The following is a 20,137-nucleotide window of genomic DNA, read 5'->3' as shown; positions in this document are numbered from 1 at the left end:
CTTCCCTTCTTCCCTAGCTACTTAGTTCCCTTCCCAATTGGCTACCAATTTTACAGTTTCTTTGTGAAGTCTTCCAGAAAATTTTGTATATGACTAACAAATACATATATATATATCCTGCCCATCTATGACTAAGCAGATGCCTCTCTCCCTTTCCTAGTAACCCCAGCATTCTAAAGTGTAAAAAAATAAAATGTTAGACTGAAATGACAATTTAGATTCCCCTTATGGAGATGATAGCATTGCTGAACAATCTCATTTAAGATTTCTGAATATCCTTGTTTGTCTTCCAATAGACTTAGTGATCACTTGGTTCAAACAAAGCAAACACACTTAGAATACACACTTTGTACAAAGTAATTGTGTTAATAATCAGTTTACAAATAACTCAATCTGTCTTAAAGTTGACTAAATTAATCTAAACCCTATGATTGGGCCTCTCTGGTGGTGCAGGGGTTGAAGTCTCAGCACTACCAAGCTATCGCCAGCCACTGAAGCATGAGTTCAATCCCCAGCCAGGGAGCTAACCCATGTATGGCACAGCAGACCTCTCCTGTCTTGCCCTCTACTCTGCTCAGCAGTGTATTTCAGTAGATCCACCTGTTCTGCTCCCCACTCTGTCTCTAGTGAATCTTCTCACTCCACTGCACCACTGGCCTACACCCTACTTACCATATGCATAAACAAATCTTTAAAAAAAAATAAACTTCTATGATCTGCAAAGTAAAGAGAGAAGTGGGGGGCCTCCCCGGTGGCGCAGCGGTTGAGCGCTGGGTTGCAAAGATGCCCGCAGCCTCTGCAGCACCGGTTCGATCCTCGGCTGCTCCCCGGCCACCAGAGGAGGGTCCCACATGGCGCGCAGACCTCTCCTGCCGCCCACTGCTCCCCTCAGCAGTGTGCTTCGATCCTTCTGCCTGCTGTGCTCCCCGCTCTGGCTCTGGTGAATTCTCTCACCCTCCCGCGCTTCTGACTGTACCCAGTGCCTGTATAAATAAATAAATAAATCTTAAAAAAAAAGAGAGAAGTGGAAGTAACAACATTATTACAAGAAGGAGTTATGAAGTATTAGGACATGCATCCTGCTTTATCACATGCTAAAGTTTGCTTTACACATTTGCTGGGGCCACGTTGAAATGTAGGTCACAGGAGGAGGATGCTCAAGCACTCTGTGATATTAATGGAATCCTTTAAAAGTCTTGTTATTTTTTTCTAGAATATGCACATACGATCTTGCACATCTCATGCTTGTATTAAAACGAAAAAGCTAACATTTTCCCCAAGAAATCGATCATTCTATATCCCCAAAATCATTACATGGCATCAGAGGATAAATCTTGCTCACCAAATAAAATACAGTAAGGGCATGCAGGCACTTGATGGTTAGGTAATTCCAGACTTATTTTCTTTCCGGATGCCTGGTCATCCACAGGTGGGCCGTGCACACTTTTCTGTGAGCCTTTTTTCTGCAGCTTTCCCTTGAAGAAAGACTGCTACAGTTCCAAGGTTGGAGCAAGGAGAGCAAGCATACAGAGTGCAGAGAAAAGCAACCCCTACTTCCTTCTTATTCTCTACAATGTGTTCCACATCTCTGGCAAAGGGAGACTAACCAGGCAGCACCACTGAGTGATCCCCGAAAAGAATGTCCCTTTATTTCTCTGTCACCCCTGGATGGAACAGGGGAAACTGAATCAATCCCTTGGAAGACACTAGACATGGGAATAAGTCCTGTTGATCAAGGAAAGGAAATGATATAGAATGCGAAGAGTGGGATGTAGCAGAAAAATGACTGTAGTGGAAGCTCACCATCCTTCACATCTTCACATTGTTGTCACAGTTGTTTTAGAAAATACATAAAATTTATCAGTGATATAAAATTTATCAGTGTAACTGTTTAAAGTTTCTAGTGCAGTAGCTTTAACTATATGCACATGGTTGTGCAGCAGAACCCTAGGACTTTTTCATCTTGCAAAACTAACTTTGAATTAACTCCTCCACTCCTCCTTATCCCCAGCCCCTGATAATCACCTTTTCCCTTTCTGTTTCGCAGAGTAGCTGCACCAATGTACATTTCTACCAACATTACACAAAGGTTCCTGTTCCTCCACATCCTTGCCAAAATGTGTAATTTTCTGTTTGTTATTTTTTTTTTTAAAGTGGCCATCCTAAATGTGTGACGGTGATATCTCACTGTGACTTTGATTTCCATTTTCCTGAAGATTAATGGTGTTGGAATATCTTCTCATATGTTTATTGGCCATGTAGTCACATCTTTTGCCCATTTTTTAAAAGATTTATTTATTTATGCATACAAGAGCTGGGGTACAGGCCAGAGATGCGGGGGGTGAGGATCCCCCAGAGACAGAATGGGAGGCAGAGCAGGCAGACTGACTGAAATACACTGCTGAGGGGAGCAGCGGGCAAGTCAGGAGAGGTCTGCTGTGCCATGTGGGTTGCTCCCTGGCGATGGGGGGGTCGGGAGGGGGGGATATTGAACTCGTGCTGCAGAGGCTGTGGATTGCTTCATAGTGCGGTGCTTAACCCCTTGTGCCACCAGGGAGGCCCTCTTTTGCCCATTTTAAAAACTGGTTATTGTTTTTTTTTTGTTGTCATACTTGGTCTTTACATATTCTGAATATTAACTCCTTATCAACTATATGGCTTACAAACATTTTCTCACTTACTGTTGGTAGCCTTTTCACTGCTGGTTTCTCAGAGCACAGTACAGTCTGTGCTACTGAGCACATCAGACCTCCAGGCTGCAATGCCTTCTGGGGGTTGTAGTCCAGAGTGGCTACGGAGCATGGAAAGCAGAAGGGGGCGTTTTCTCAGTGCTTGGAATCATCCGGATGGACTGAACCACTGCTAATCCCTCATTAGCAGAGCGGGCTAATTAATACAACCTCTTACTGTGTTTTTGGACAGTTCCTGGAACCCAGCAGGTGGGGAACACAGCACTCCAGCCCGCCTGGGACGAAGGCCACGCCTCTTTCTGCCCTGACCCCGCCCCCTCTGCAATTATGGGCGGGGCTTCCGCGGGGGCGGGGCCAGGCGGCGCGGGCGGGGCTTCCGGGCTCCCCGCGGGTCTGCGCTTCGGAGGCCCCGCAGCCTCCCAGCGGCCTCTCGCTTCTGACCCGGAGGCGCGCGCGGCTCTGTCCATGGATCGCGCGGCGGTGGCCAGGGTGGGCGCGGTGGCGAGCGCCAGCGTGTGCGCCCTGGTTGCGGGGGTGGTGCTGGCTCAGTACATATTCACCTTGAAAAGGAAGACGGGGCGGAAGACCAAGATCATCGAGATGGTGAGTGCTGGGGATCGGGGCGCCCCATGGGCTGCGGGGCTGCCCTGCTGGCCTCGCCTTCCCGCGCCGCCAGCGACGAGTTTGCGGGGCGCACGGGGGACCCCGAAACCTCGTGGGCTGCGAGCTTGCGGGCCCGGTGTCGCGGTCGGACGACGGCGCACGGGTTGCCATGGCCTTTGTTACTGCCTCCATTGGAAACTGCAAGGCAGCAAATAGATGATTCTGAAATAAGCCACCTCCTGCTGCAGAACCCGTTTCTCCAGAAATTGCATGTTTGGGGCAGGTGGCTCCCTTTTTCCTGTATTTCCCAGAGTTCTTTTTGCATCCGATCTGGAAAGGTGCAGCTTCTTTAGTGGTTAAAAGAATGCCAATCAACCCAGTGGGAGTTGAGAATAGTTTGCTTTGTACTTGACTGTTACTCTCTCTTGACTCTGCCAGCAAGTATCTGTGTTAATTGCACCCCAAACCTCTTGCATAATACTTTTAGAATTTTGTGTCATATTTTATTGAGTGTCAGGAATTTCATTTGAGGTACATTAGAAGCAATATTTGCTCCCAATTTGGAGATGTTTTTCGTGTGTGTGTGTGTGTGTGTGTGTGTGTGTGTGTGTATAGGTGTTTAATTAGAGCCCACTCATCAAGGCAGATCACTCACTGAGTTGCTTTCTAAAGGACTTGTGGGATACATAATCCCTGGTATACACCCTGTAGTGTGTTACACTGAAACCATCCAACAACCGCCCTAGTTTCCGTAGATTTCTCTTCCTGACGCCCAAAACCTCTTTGAGATTGCTAATTAATTTGTCATAGTCAATACACTTTATTTTTAAATATTTTATTTTTACATTTTTTTTAAAGATTTATTTATTTATTTATTTATACAAGCACCGGGTACAGTCAGAAGTACGGGAGGGTGAGAGAATTCACCAGAGCCAGAGCGGGAAACAGAATACACAGACCAACGAAGCACACTGCTGAGGGGAGCAGCGGGCTGCAGGAGAGGTCTGCAAGCCTTGTGGGACCCTCGCTGGTGGCCGGGGATTGAACTGGTGCTGCAGAGGCTGCTGGCAGCTTCGCAGCCCAGCGCTCAACCGCTGCGCCACCAGGGGAGGCCTTATTTTTACATATTTTTATATTTCTTGTTTATTTATTCTTTTCCCACCGTTATCCCTTTGACCTTTCCTCCCCCATAACTTCATAAACCTCACTTCATATCCACTAATTTTTATAAATTCTTCACTTTGGCAAATAGTCTACTGAGTTTCAGGTCTTATAGCTAGATCTTTAATCCATTTGGAATTTATTTTTGCACATGAACTAAGAGTGATCCAATTTCACTCTTTTGCGTGTGGCCTTCCAGTTTCCTTAGGATCATTTATTAAAGAGGCTTTCCTTTCTCAATTCTATGGTCATGGCTGCTTTATCATAAATTAAGTATTGATTGGTACGGGATTTATTTCTGGAATTTCAGTTCTGTTCTGTTGACCCATGTGTTCTTTTTATGCTGGTACCATCAGTTTCTTTATGTAGTTTAAAGTCAGGAAATGTGATGCTTCTATTTCTCTTGGGATTGCTTTTGTTATTCAAGAACTTTTATGGTTCATATAGATTTTGATTTTTTTTTTTTTAAGATTTGTTTATTTTTATACAAGAACCGGGGCACAGGCCAGAGGTACAGGAGGGTGAGAGGATTCACCAGAGATTGAACAGGAGCAGAACAGGCAGATGGACGGAAACACACTGCTGAGGGGAGCAGCAGGTGAGACAGGAGAGGTCTGCTGCGCCATGTGGGAATCTCCCTGGCGGGCCTGGAATCGAACCCTCACTGCAGAGGCTGATGACAGCTTCACAGTGCTGCGCTAAACCTGGCGCCACCAGGGAGGCCCGGATTTCAATATCTTTTGTTTTGTTTCTTTAAAGAATGTTGCTGGTATTTCAATGGGGATTGTGTTAAATTTATATATCACTTTAGGTAGAACAGTCATTTTTTATTATATTGAGTCTCCCCATCTGTGAGCATGGGCTGTCTTTCCTTCTCCTTGTCACTAACTCTTCTAATGTCTTCTAATTCTTGTATAGGTTCATTTTGTTGTTTGTTTTTTCTTTAATCTTTTTTTGACATGTGCCTTACTTTTTTTTTTTTATTTAAAGATCCAGGTCCACTGTCTTGTATAACTTCTATTTTTTTCTTTTCTTTTTTTATTAAGGTAACATTGGTATGCAACACTATATGTATATGATTTAGAGGTATAGGTTCACAATTTGCAGATATGTATTACCAGACCAACCCCACCACCTAGGCTCCTCCACGATAGTCGATTGGGGGTCCCTTCCACACCTTGCTTCCTATTCCCTCCCTCCCCTTTGGTAGCCTCAGTTCTGCAGTTAGATTTCTAGGGTTTGTTTAGCTTTGGTTTTGTCTGTTCCTTTGTTTTATTTCTTTATATTACACATATGCATGAAATCATCTGGTATTTGTCTTTCTCCTTCTGACTTATTTTACCTACTGTGTTGTTGCAAATAGAAAGATTTCATCTTTTTTTCTTTTTTTAGCTGAGTAGTATTCCATTGTGTATATATACCAAGTTTTCTTAATCCACTCATCTGTTGCTGGGCACAAAGGTATTTCCAGGGCCTCCCCGGTGGCGCAGCGGTTGAGCGCTGGGTTGCGAAGCTGCGCGCGGCCTCTGCGGCGCCGGTTCGATCCCCGGCTGCTCCCCGGCCACCAGAGGAGGGTCCCACATGGCGCGCAGACCTCTCCTGCCGCCCGCTGCTCCCCTCAGCAGTGTGCTTCGGTCCTTCTGCCTGCTCTGCTCCCCGCTCTGGCTCTGGTGAATTCTCTCGCCCTCCCGCGCTTCTGACTGTACCCAGTGCATGTATAAACAAAACAAACAAACAAACCAGCAAACAAATAAATAAAGCATGCCTCTATAAAAAAAAAAAAAAAAAAAAACAAAGGTATTTCCATAGCTTGGCTGTTGTAAATAGTGCTGCAATTAATATAGGAGTGCATATCTTTAAATTAGTGTCCTTGCATTCTTTAGGTAGATAGCTAGGAGTGGAATTGCTAGGTTAGATGATAGGCCTATTTTTAATATTTTAAGAAACCTCCTTACCTTTTTCCATAGGAGATGGACTAGTCTGCATTCCTACCAACAGTGTGCGAAGGTTTCCTTTTCTCCACATCTTTGCCAATGTTTGTGGTTTCTGGTCTTTCTGACATGGACTATTCTCACTGGTGTAAGATGGTATCTCATTGTGGTTTGAGTTTGCGTTTCCCTGATGAGAAGTGATGATGAGCATTTTTTTTCATGTGCCTGTTGGCCATCTATGTGTCTTCTTTGGAGAAGTGCCTATTTAGCGCTTCCCATTTTTTGATTGGATTATTTCTTTTCTTTTTGTTTAGTTGTATAAGTTCTTTGTAGATCTTGGTTATCAGCATCTTGCTGGGTATATGATGTGCAAACATTTTTACCCATTCATAGGGTGTCTTTTCATTTTAATGATAGTTTCCTTCACTGTGCAGAAGCTTTTTAGTTTGCTATAGTTCCATTTGTTTATTTTTGCTTTTGTTTTCTTTGCTAATGTAGTCAAGTCCCCAAAGACATCACTGAAGCCAAACTAACATCATGGAATATTTTGTCTATGTTCTGTCTTCTCTGTATTTCAGGTCTTACATCCAGATTTTTTTGTTTGTTTGTTTGTTTTAAGATTTTATTTATTTATTTATTTATTTATTTATTTATGCAAGCACTGGGTACAGTCAGAAGTACAGGAGGGTGAGAGAGCTCACCAGAGCCAGAGTGGAGAACAGAAGAGGCAGACCGACGAAATACACTGCTGAGGGGAGCAGTGGGCACAGCAGGAGAGGTCTACACGCTATGTGGGACCCTCGCCAGCGGCCAGGGATTGAACCGGCACCACAGAGGCCACAGGCAGCTGCTGTGCCACCAGGGGAGGCCCTACATCCAGGTTTTTAATCCACTTTGAATTAATCTTTGTGTATGGTATGACACTGTGATCTGGTACCATGCTTTTGCTTATGGCTGACTAGTTTTTTCAAAACTATTTAAGGAGACTTTCCTTTCTCCAAAGTATGCTCTTAGCTCCTTGCTGTACATTAATTGTACGAATAAGTGTGGGCTTATTTCTGGTCTCTCACTTCTGCTGTATTGATTTTGTGTCTGTTTTTATTCCCAAACCATACTGTTTTGATTACCATAGCTTTTTAGTATAAGTCTGGGAGTGTGATTTCTCCATTCTTGTTTTCTGTCAGTATTATTTTGGCTATGGGGTTTTCTGTGGCTTATTATAAATTTGAGTAATGTTTGTTCTATTATTTAAGAAATTCTATTGAAACTTTGATGGGGATTGCATTGAATTTATATATTGCTTTGGCTAAGATGGTTATCTTAGTGATATTGATTCTTGAAGTCCGTGAGCAGGTAATATCTTTCCATTCCTTCTTACCATCTATTTCTTTTACTAATGGCTATAGTTTGCATTATACAGGCCTTTTACCTCCTTTGTTTCATTTATCTCACTAAGTGTCATCTCCAGTGAGTATCTGAAATTGAAGCTTCCTGCTGTGCTGTGGGTACCATAGTTGCACAATGGGGATCCAAAGTGAGCCCCTCCTCTAGGCCCATTTGTCGGCCTAAATATCTCATATAGTTCTGTGCCAACCTCAACCTCAAGGATATATTTGTGTACTAGATACACACTGGACACATATTGTAATTGAGTTCACATGCTGGGTATTGTTCTCCTTGCCTTTTCACTACAGACCTTATCTTGGGGTGCTGTGCCTGTTATTGAGATACAGTTGTTTAAATTCTGATTAGTGAAAGTGTTTAGTTGTCTCAGTTTTGACCCTAGGTGACGGGTGATGTGTGTGTGTATGGGGGTGGGGATGGAGGTGTCAAGTGTTTAGACTATCACAGGCTCCAAATAATAGCCTTGTCTATGGGGACACACAGTTGATATGCCCAGGCTCTACCTGCTGGTTCAGTCTCCAGCTGTTCTACATTGGGAGCCTCAAGCTCAAGCCAGTTATCATCACTCTCTTCCCATGATCCTGTAGTTTTCTAATAGTGCACACTCTGTCATGGATGCCAATTCTGTGTACTCCATTATCCAGCACAATGCAGAGTCTCTGTGGTGCCCAGTATAGGTTATGTGCCCCTGAGTCAACAACTGCAGGGAGCTCCATGCAGCAGCCGCCCCTCCCTCTTACAAGCTGTACTATCATGGTCTCACTGTAAGTACAATTCAGTTTAAGTTTTTTCTACCTCTTTCCACCAAACAGTTGCTCCTGTTGTGTGCTGCAGTTGTCTGTTTATCTTTCCAGTGGTTATTAACTTTGTACTGCTGCAATTTAGCTGTGACTATATGGAGGAGGCAAACCTGGCATCTTCACTTTGCTGCCATCTTGCTGGACTCAACTTTTTTATATTTACAGAAACATGGAGCAGATAAATACAGAGTCCTCTTATATCCCATTACCAATTTACTAGTATCTTACATGGTATATTTATTGATTTAATAAATAAATATTCATACACTTTGAAATGTCTGTCCTTTGTTCAGATTCCATTTTTTTTTTTTTTTTAACCTCATGCCCTTCTCTATCCCAGGATTCCCTCCAGAACACCACATTACATTTAGTCATCCTATCTCCTAATCTTATCTGGCTGAGACATTTTCTCAGATTTTCCTTATTTTTTATATCTGTTATACAATAAGAAATATATATATTTGGTATTGTCTCAGGTTCCTAGTATATAGCCCCTAAAACACTTGGACTCTAGAAAATGTTAAGAGTGTCTTTTGTGTGACAATTAGATGGCTGGTGACTGGGGGCCCCCAAATGAGTTCAGGATGTGGGCAGGTTCCCAAAAAGATAAAGGTATAATTAGAGGACTTTTAGCCCTTTGTGGGGTGAGAAAGTGTAGAAGTTTGAGCTAATCACATCTGACCAATGAATCAGTCAAGCTTGCCTACAAAACAGAATTTGCATAAAAAGCCCTAAAAGAGAAATTCCAGGTTGGTGAATAGTGTCAGGTGCTGTTAGGAAGGTGTACTTGGAAAGGGCCTGGAAGCGCTGCACCACTTATACCATACTCCCGTAATGCATCCCTTCAACTTCACTGTTTTGAGTTGTATCCATTATAATAAACCTGTAATAGTAAGTAAAGCACTCTTCTGCGTTCTGTGTATTGTTCAGCTAATAATAGAAAATTATGAGGGGGTTCTGGGAACCCTGAAATATATAACTAGTCAACCAGAAGTATGGGTGGCAATCTGTGGCTTGTGACAGCATCTAAAGTGGGGACAGAGTTGTGGGCCTGAGTCCTTCTTAACTCTCATGGGATCAGACAGTAACTCTAGGTGTGTCAGAATTGAATTGAATAGTGTGGAGAGTTGGTTGGTGTGAAGAGAAAGCCCACACATGTACTGTTAGAGGTGTTGTGTATAAAAACAGTATGGCATAACATGTAGTAATAGCAGGCCCATAATAACTGCTTAATAAATAGTTATTATACAGACACACAGATTATCAGCCCCTTTCATATCTTATCATCTTTTTTCTTAGAAAACTTGGTGGGACATAATTTTTAGCCACTGTCATCTTTTTTTTATGTCTCCTAAGTCATCTTAATAAAAATTTCTTTTTCTGATTCTCCCCAGTAAAGATGACTTGCAGTTTCTATAAGCTGGATCAAAAAAATAAAGGTTGATAAAAATGTATATAAAAGTTGATACATATAGAGTAGAACTTTGCCCAAATAATACAAATAACTGGTATTTGGGGATGAATTACAATATATTATTGTAAACCTGAATTGCCCCCTTCTACCAACCTTTTTTGGATTCTTGGCGTATCAAGACATTCTCAGAGCTTTTAACTCACTATCCCTCCTCCAAGATGACCAGTTCTCTCTGTAGCTTTTTTCAGCCAGGAATGGCTACTCTTTCACTAAAAACAAAGATAATGGAACAAAGCTTGAGCAGTGCCTGAAAAATTCCTGCCAAACACAGAAACCTACTCCAGTTCAGATATGACCAGTTCTCTGTAGCCTTTTTAGCCAGGAATGGTTGATCTGTCAGTAAAAACAAGTACTCTGGAACAAAACTTGTGTACTGATTGGAAAATTCCTGTTACACAGAGAAACCGGCTCCAACAAAGATTAGTCATTGAAGGATGAGCCTCTGGGGAGGAAAACGTAGTCATGTGTGTCTTTGATACAAATTATTTTATATTAAATTGTTTACAACTTTAGTGTTTTTACTTGGTTGATTTTTATTCATGGATATTGCTTTTATATTGTATTTTCTCCAGATAGAATTTTTCTACTTTCAAATTAATTTAGCCTAAATGTAAAAGCTTTAACATTAAAAAATTCTTAGGGAAGTAGAAGTCACTATAATTTTTCCTTATAAAAGAAAAAGCCGGTTCTTGAAGCTAAATAAAACTTAGTGATTAAAAAGACAGCAGTGTACAAATTTCAGTATTAAATGGGCTTTTAAAGAAGGCAATTATGGGAAAATTTACACCTCTTAAAAACAGGTTTGTTAGTAGCCATCAGAGCATTGGGACAGTGCCAGTGAAGCTTCTTTCAATTTTCTGAATAAGCATTTAAAACCCTATTAAAGTAAAAACATTTATTTTAAATGTGTATGTTTAGAAAAAGGAGGGGGAAAAATCAAGATGTGAACAATTGTTTTATTGGACCATCTCTGTCATAGGCTTTTAAAATATTTCTATATCAACTTTCATCTAAATTACATTAGTATTCAGATTTACAACCTTTTAGAACCAGTTTTGAATTGATTTGTTTTGTGAAGCATATTCCTTGAACTCCTGTGACATTTCCTGATGATTTCTCATAATATAGCAATGTCTACATTGTTTGCTTACTGTGGAGTGTGTTAAGGGCTTGGGTTTGTCTTTTTTTATTAATTGCACTTGGCTAAGCAAAGAAACAGAGGCCCCAAAGTCCAAAAATAGCCAGTTGCTGGTATTAGAGAATGTGAGGACATCAAGGCAGTGTCTTTGAAATGTCTTGTCTTTTCTCAAGATTGCCTACTGCAGTCCTGACCACCACGTGCATTTTCTTTTTTTTTTTTTTTTTTTTTTTTAAGATTTATTTATTTATTTATACAAGCACTGGGTATAGTCAGAAGCACGGGAGGGTGAGAGAATTCACCAGAGCCAGAGTGGGGAACAGTACAGGCAGAGTGATGAAATACACTGCTGAGGGGAGCAGCGGGCACGGCAGGAGAGGTCTGTCGCGCCATGTGGGACCCTCGCCGGCATCCGGGGATCAAACGGGCACTGCAGAGACTGCGGGCAGCTTCGCAGCCCAGCGCTCAACTGCTGTGCCACCAGGGGAGGCCCAGCCACCACATGCATTTTCTAAACAGCAGAGACAGATGCTGAACTTTCTTCTTCTATGGCATTGGAGACAAGTGTCACAGTCACCCTAACTATAAGTGAAGCTGAGGAGTCTTCTTTTGGTCATGCAAATTGCCACCCTTGGCAAAATTGAGATTGTATTAATAAGAAAGTTAGGGATGAATGTTTTTTAATTAGGCAATTAGCAATCTAACATGGTATGCCACAGTGCCTATTCCTTTTTTCATAGCATTTGCTCTTTACTAAATATAGGCTTAATATAAATGAAAACGTGTATATAATCTAATATTACTGGTGGTCAGTATACTGTTAGAAAAATAGAACATTCCAACTATTCCAAGTACTTACTAATATAGTAATAGTGCAGATTCAGAATAGCTTTGAACTGCTTACCCTGAAAGTACAAATTTATTCATTCACATCTGAAATATCTAGATCTTACAAAGAGTTCTTGCCGTATGTCCTGTTCCTTCACATGTGCTGATGCACTTTAATAAGAGTTTGGTCTCCCAATTATGTGTTACAGCTAGCTTAAAAGCTAGGGCCCTGGGCCTCCCCGGTGGCGCAGCGGTTGAGCGCTGGGTTGTGAAGCTGCCCGCAGCCTCTGTGGCCCCGGTTCGATCCCCGGCTGCTCCCCGGCCACCGGAGGAGGGTCCCACATGGCGCGCAGACCTCTCCTGCCGCCCGCTGCTCCTCTCAGCAGTGTACTTCGGTCCTTCTGCCTGCTCTGCTCCCCGCTCTGGCTCTGGTGAATTCTCTCACCTTCCCGCGCTTCTGACTGTACCCAGTGCATGTATAAACAAAACAAACAAATAAATAAATAAGTAAAGCATGCCTCTATAAAAAAAAAAAAAAAAAAGCTAGGGCCCTAAGAGCACTTTTAGAATAAATGACTGTAAATGTCATGAGAGAAATATTAACAAGACTGTGGAGTTCAAAGCAGTACATGACACTGGGTAATGTTTGATGGATGTGATAATATTTGAGAAGTAAAAGTAAAATTATGATTGGTCCAGTTTGAATAAAATACAAAGGGAAATACATAAACCCACCACTGGTAAAGAGTATATCCAAGATCATCTTGAATCCCCAAGTTTGCAAGTGTGGGAATGTACCAGGCATATGATTTTGTCCTTCTCAAATCACATTTGTCATGTTTCCTGTATATTATCCTCATACAACTTCACCATATTTTCAACTTAAATGAAAAATTTGATCCATGCTATTTTTGTTAGCTAGAATATTTTTCTGAAGCAGTTTTACATTTTTTCTTATTCCTTTTGTTGTGAATTCATTTACAAGACAGGTGAACTAGATACTAACATTTTTAATCTATCCAGAATTCTTTTTCTGGCTAAAAGCTATCATCATATCCTTAGATCATCATATCCTTAGATCCTTTCACCTTCATTTACATTACCAACACTAGTCATTGATTTAGAGGGGAGGGCGTCCCCACCCGTACAGTAGAGCAATTTTTTACAATCTCTTACGAGTTGTCTTTATAAATCATGACAAATAGAGATGGACACACCTTATTTCTTTGAAATACATAGCTGACCATTGAACAACACAGGTTTGAGCTACGTACATGCGTGCCCCAACTCCGGCCTCATTGGAGGATTAGCTGTGTGCAGTTTTCTGAGCCTCTCCCTGCCCACTGTTTCTGTGAACTAATCAGATCAAAATCACCCTCATGCAGGAATTAAAGAGAGAGAATTCAAGTCTGGATTATTCATGAAGTCTTAGACTGCTGTGGGAACAGTAGAAAGAGGAGAACAGAAAAGAGATGGATTGCAGAGATAAAAATCTATAGGACTTTATAATTTTTGCAGTGTTTTTGGATTATTCTTAATTTATTTTATTTTTTTAAGATTTATTTATTTATTATTCAAGCACTGGGTACAGTCAGAAGTGCCGGAGGGTGAGAGAATTCACTAGAGCCAGAGCGGAGAGCAGAACAGGCACAAGGACCGAAGCACATTGCTGAGGGGAGCCGCAGGCAGCAGGAGAGGTCTGAGCGCAGTGTGGGACCCTCGCCTGGCTGCTGGGGATCCAACTGGGTCTGCAGAGGCTGCGGGCAGCTTCGCAACCCAGCGCTCAACCGCTGCGCCACCGAGAAGGCCCAACATTATCCTTAATTTTTCAGAACAGTTTGGATGTTCCCTATGGGTTATGTTAAATTATTTCCCTATCTTCCTCTTTCTTTTGCTTTTAAAATAATTCAGCATCACATTATTTAGGGTTATTAAGAAGCATATAAAGAATCTTAAATACTCTATTAATCCTTATTCTCTTTTAAATTAGAGGTTGGAATTTGTGTCTTCGGCATAATAACATACTTGCAATCCAATATTATGAACCTTACCTTTTAGGTTTCCCCCTCTTTAAAACAGCAGTCAGGGAAATCTATACAATTCCCTTTTTTGGGCAGCAGGTGGCAGGCTTATCTCTCTGCAATGGTTTCTAAATTAACTTTCTTGTTTTTGTGTGCGCTCAGTGTTGCTTAAACCTGTTGAGAAGTAAAACATGCCACCCCAAAATGTGCCACTTGGTTATGTGGATTCTTTTGAGCTGAAGGAAATCAAGACCCAGCCAACTCAGGAGAAGCTTTTTACCTTTTCCTTAAATGCTTAAAAGGGAATTTAGAAACGGGGCCTGTACCAGAAAGAGAGCTGTTACCATGGATTGATTAGATTGCCTTATGAGAGATTTATCTGTGTGACAGAGCAAATGTTTTTTTTTCTTTAAGTTGTTTAGCCGTTGATTGGAAAGTTGCTTAATTTGTTTGGCAAGTTCCTGCTTGAAAATAGGTGGAAGTAGATATCCACATGTTTGTTTAGCATGATGTGAGTTCCTTCAAGTGCCTTCCTCCCTCTGTATTTCCTCTTAAGCCATGTCATGGCACACCCCCCTCACTTACCTTACCTCAGATGTTCTACTCAGGTCTGGGTTCAGATTGCTGTTATCAAAACTGTCTTCATAAAAAAAAAATAGTCTTCATAATCTTATACAGTCTTCCCGCGTGACCAGGTTCTTGGTTTATCTAGATTTCTCTATTTTTAGGGGATTCTAAAGAAATGAGACACTGATGGATTTTCATGAAGAGAGACAGGAAAAAATTTAGAACCTAAGATAGCATCACAAAATGTTATATAATAGAAAGGTACTAAAGTCATATTAAGAAAATGAGAGTCACACTGGGACTAGAACCAGAAAACATTTAGAAACTGATTTCCATTTGCATTAGTTTGGAACTAAAATTTGGGGATGTATTCTTTTTTTTTTTCAAAGATTTATTTATTTATGCATACAAGAGCTGGGGTACAGGCCAGAGATTGGGGGAGGGGGAGGGATGAGGGGATTCACCAGAGACAGAGCCGGGAACAGAACAGGCAGACTGATGGAAATACGCTGCTGAGGGGAGTAGCCGGTGAGACAGGAGAGGTCTGCTGCACCATGTAGGTTGCTCCTTGGCAGGCCGGGGATCGAACTCAAACTGCAGAGGCTTTGGATTGCTTCATAGTGTGGTGCTTAACCCCTTGCGCCACCAGAGAGGCCCTGGGGAAATGTATTCTTATGGCCAAGTATACCATGTGTGTTTATAGTATTGAATCCTTAAAACACAGTCCAATTGGTAGTGTCTTAATTTTCTTTTTTTTGCTTAGGAACTAGCTAATAAGTAGCAGAGGTAGTAGCATTTTATCTGATTTTAGGTTTTAATTAAAGCACTTTTCCCAGTTAACAATGAGATTTACTGAGGTGTTTTAGATACTTTATTCTGTTTTTGCTTGGTCTACAGCCATGTAATTAACATTTATATATTTTTTTATATATCATTTGTCACACGTTTCTACTTTTGGTAGGATAGGGACATCCACCTAGTGTGCCATAATTACTCTTTAATTCTTTTTGTAAACATTCTTAGTGTATAACTATAGTGGCTTACCTAGTAAAAATAAGCAGTATTTACTTTCATTAATGTATTGCATATCCTATAACTTCAACACTAGACAGTCTTGTAAGGGGCTGAGGACATGTAATATATGTTTAAAAGTTTAGGAACTGGTGGGCCTCCCCTGGTGGCACAGCGGTTGAGCGCTGGGCTGCGAGGCTGCCCGCAGCCTCTGCAGCGCGGGTTCGTTCCCCTGCCGCGGGCGAGGATCCCACAAAAAAAAAAAAAAAAAAAGTTTAGTAGCTGGTAAATCCTTGGTTCAGATCTCAGCGCTGCCAGATTTTTTTTTTTTTTTTTAAGATTTATTTATTCATGCAAACAAGAACCAGGGTACAGGCCAGATGTGCAGGAGGGTGAGAAGATTCACCAGAGACAGAGCAGGGAGCAGAACAGGCAGAGTGACTGTAATACACTGCTGAGGGGAGCAGCGGGCGAGACAGAAGAGGTCTGCTGTGCCGTGTGGGTAACTCCCCAGCCGGCCCGGATCAAACTTGTGCTGCAGAGGCTGTGGACAGTTTCACAATGCTGCGCTCAACTGCCTGCGCCACCAGGAGGCCCAGCGCTGCCAGATTCTAATGGGTTAACCTGGGATAAATTACTTTACTTTTCTTAGCCTCAATTCCAGTTCTCTGTAATGTAAATGACTCATCAAAAAAGATATCCTGCCCTTTTGTTTCCTTCAGGATATGATATTAAAAATATGTTCTATCTTTGTTTTTTTCATTCTACTTGGTATTTTATATAATCACACGTCAGAGAATTCTAATAATACACTATTATGAGATCTACCTGGATTGTTAAGATTGAAAAAAGTGATTATACATGTGTATACATATACATATACACACATACATACATACATACATAAGAGGTAGAGCAGGAAAGCTGCCCCCTCTTCAATGAATACCCTGGGCACCGGCACACTCGCCTTCCTCCACTCAGCTGTGGTGGTTACTGGCAGAGGCGAGCATAGAGGTACACCAGGCCTGGCAAGCACAGCCCTGAGGACTGCACAGGTGCCACCAACCCCTCTCTCGGCCACTCCGGCAGTTCCTGCCACAGAACTTTCAAAAATAATTCACCAATTATTTTTAAATAATTGACCATTATTTTCTTCTTTTCTGAATTGCCTGAGTTCTTGATTTGCAGCAACTCTAAGAAATTATTTTAACTGTGAGACCATGTTAGAGATGTATTTTTCCATGTTTTTTGGTTTCATTTCCATTTTTGAGCAATCTAAAGGTAATCATTCCCCCCTTTTCAGACCTTTATGTAGCTTCTTTAAACTAGTGTAGTAATTGTTTCTAGTGTTTTCCTGACCTTGATTGGTACATGACTCTGCATTTGCGCATTATTTATCTAAGGCAAGAGTAGGAGGAGAATACAACATTCTGTTCAAGTGATTTGTGTTATCTTACTGGTTACCCGCCCATCCATAGAATGAGGAAGGCTAGTACAGAAAAAAAATAGTAAGGTATTTGTTACTGGTTCATTATTTTAAGACTTTTGTAACTATATCCATAAATGAAATTAGGTATGTTTTCTCTTTTCATGCTATCTTTGACAGACTTTCCTTTGAGGGTTATATACTAGTTATTTTCATAAATGGCATCGGATAGCTTACCATCTTTTTATGTGTTCATCAATTTATATAACATGGGAGCTGTCTGTGCTTTGAAAGTTTGGAAGAGTTCACCAGTATAAAACTTGACCATAAAACTTTTTGAAAAAAAAAGGGGGGGACCTCTCTGGTGGTGCAAGGGGTTAAGCCCCACACTATGAAGCAATCCACAGCCTCTGCAGCACAAGTTCGATCCCTGGCCGGCCAACGAGCTACCCACATGGCGTGGCAGACCTCTCCTGACTCGCCCACAGCTCCCCTCAGCAGTGTATTTCAGTCAGTCTGCCTGTTCTGTTCCCCACTCTGTCTCTGGTGAATCCTCTCACCCCCCACACCTCTGGCCTATACCCCAGCTCTTGTATGCATAAATTAAAAAAAAACTTTTTGAAGTTCATTCTCTCATATACTTATTTTTATAAATAATATTCTGAGCTCATGTGCCATTGTTGAGTGTAATATATATGCTATCAAAACTTCTAGGTTAAATACCTTGGTTTACCGTGTTGAGCTATTATCAAGGACGTCTTCAAAAGGCAATATTTTATGATTTCTTCTGTTTATGTAATATTAAAACTCAAGTTATTACCCCCTTGCCCTCCATATGATTTCAAATAATCATTTGCTACAAATTATTAGTGAACTTGGATTTCTTTCAAAGTAAGTTTATTCATCATCTTCTTACCTTATTATTTTTTATTTTATATTATTTTTAAAGTTTATTTATTTATACGAGCACTGGGTACAGTCAGAAGCGCGGGAGGGTGAGAGAATTCACCAGAGCCAGAGCAGGGAACAGAACAGGCAGACTGACGAAATACACTGCTGAGGGGAGCAGCGGGCGAGACAGGAGAGGTCTGCGTGCCATGTGGGACCCTCACCGGCGGCCGGGGATCGAACCGGTGCTGCAGAGGCAGCAGGCAGCTCCGCAGCCCAGCGCTCAACCGCTGCGCCACCAGGGGAGGCCCTTACCTTATTATTTTTTAAATGAGTTTATCTGGCACAGCAAAAAGAGAAGAGATAGTAAATTAAGTTTTTGTGGTCTCCATCTAGATATGCTGGATATAGTGCACTAATAATAAAAAGAACACTTAAATAACCTTTTTGCCATTTTTTATTATCACACCACAATATCTGTTCTAAACAATACTTTATTTTCAGCAGACAGAATACCAGTTGTATTCTTGTTCCATTTCAGGCAGGGAGATCCAGATAAAATAAAATGGAAACAGTTTCAGCCATAAGTATCTTGAAATTAGAACAGAGTAGATTTGAAAAGAGAGCTAGAAAAGACTCCTTTCATTCATGATACTGTCTTATATATCCAGTTTTCTTGAGCTTGACCTACCTATTGCTATATTTCCTCTAAAAAAGTTTAACTACTGGGTTTATTACTCTTTCTTTTCCTGAAAAGATTTTATTGATGCATGTGGGGGATAAGGGTCACGCTTGACAGCTGCCTTCCTCATGGCAGCCAGGACATTGCTCAACTACTCTCTCTTCCTCTGGCACAGATGTGTGTCTACACCCTTTTCTTGAGGAACTTGAAGGCCTGCTCGTCCTTGGAGACCTTGAGCAACACGGGCACACAGCTCATAGGGGGCAAAGCCACACGCATCCCGGATCTGTCCTGCATGGACTCGGGGTGCTTGGGGAGTCGCCCCCCACAGTGCCATGTGTGGCTTGCTCACGTTCCTCATCACCACGTGGTCCTTAAGGCCAAGGCCATAGTGGAGCGCAGAGCTGTGGCAGGTGCCCTGCAGTGGCTGCTGCTGTGGGAGTGAGGTTTGTTGGGAGTGAGGTTTATTACTTTTTAAGTAAGAAAGTAAAAAAGATATGGACTATGTCGAAGGACTCATTTGAGTTTCCAAAAATTAAATTATTCATTACTAGATTTTTATGTAGAGTATTTAAGAAATACATTGAGATTAGAACCATTTTTAGCCCTTTATTCAGTCATAGTGTTGAAATTAGTTGACTGTTGTCGTCTTCATGGAAGAAATCAAAAGCCTAGAATGATGTTTTGCATGTTATTTTAAAAAATCATTCCATTTACATCATGTATCAATTAACAGGAACACGTTATAAGAGTCCATGTAGAGAGCATCGCATCCCACCGCCTGCTAAATTGTCTTCCATATATGGCTTTCCTGTTTTATTTGCAGTGACTTCCTTCTGTGTCAATCAAGATCAAATTGAAGTTTTAAAATACATTGCATGGCCCAATGATAATTGCAGTATAGTAAATTAACAGAATTGGTAGTTGTCTCAGATTATATTATTGAGAAATAGCTATACTTGTTACACGTTTTATGTAGGATTATGAAGTGATTTCTTCCATGTAGAATTATTAATTAACATGTTACCTTTTTCCAGTTTCCTGCCCCAAGTTTGGAGACAAAATGAATTAATTAATGCATTATTAAGGTTTAAATTGATAGATTTGATTTTCTATCAATTTAAAATATTTGATTTTATATAGATTTGATTTTATATTCCCGTATGTTTGTTATTACAAAATTTTGAAACTTGTTGATGGTAAAATATGAAGTGATGATTTTTTGCTTTTCAAATTGATTGAATAATTGACAGTATTTTAAAATTTTGACTAGTTGATCAGAGTACAAATGGATATTTATCCATTGAAGCAAACATTGTTACACTATTATAAGGGGAGGAAAATATTCCCAAGAGATGAATCCTGTATAAGAAATTCTCTGCTGGGCCTCCCCTGGTGGCGCAGCGGTTGAGCGCTGGGTTGCGAAGCTGCCCGTAGCCTCTGCGGTGCCGGTTCGATCCCCGGCTGCTCCCCGGCCACCGGAGGGGTGTCCCACATGGCGCGCAGACCTCTC

At 41.3% G+C, this 20,137-nt stretch overlaps 1 protein-coding gene across 2 annotated transcripts in view; it reads left to right on the top strand.

The window, feature by feature from the left end:
* The first annotated feature begins 3,091 nt into the window (after window positions 1-3,091).
* The window catches only part of NT5C3A (5'-nucleotidase, cytosolic IIIA), a 39,294-nt gene continuing 22,248 nt past the window's right edge, over window positions 3,092-20,137 (top strand). The window contains exon 1 of one of the 2 annotated variants that reach the window (XM_037510048.2): window positions 3,092-3,293. In XM_037510048.2, coding sequence (XP_037365945.1) covers window positions 3,156-3,293 — 138 coding nt within the window. In that variant the 5' untranslated portion in view covers window positions 3,092-3,155. The remainder of the gene's footprint in view (window positions 3,294-20,137) is intronic. The other variant, XM_037510053.2, reaches the window with a different exon arrangement.

Source organism: Talpa occidentalis, unplaced genomic scaffold (assembly GCF_014898055.3).
Source record: "Talpa occidentalis isolate TD23 unplaced genomic scaffold, MPIMG_talOcc4v2.1, whole genome shotgun sequence".
Classification (NCBI taxonomy): domain Eukaryota; kingdom Metazoa; phylum Chordata; class Mammalia; order Eulipotyphla; family Talpidae; genus Talpa; species Talpa occidentalis.
This window is presented reverse-complemented; position numbering and strand designations above follow the sequence as displayed.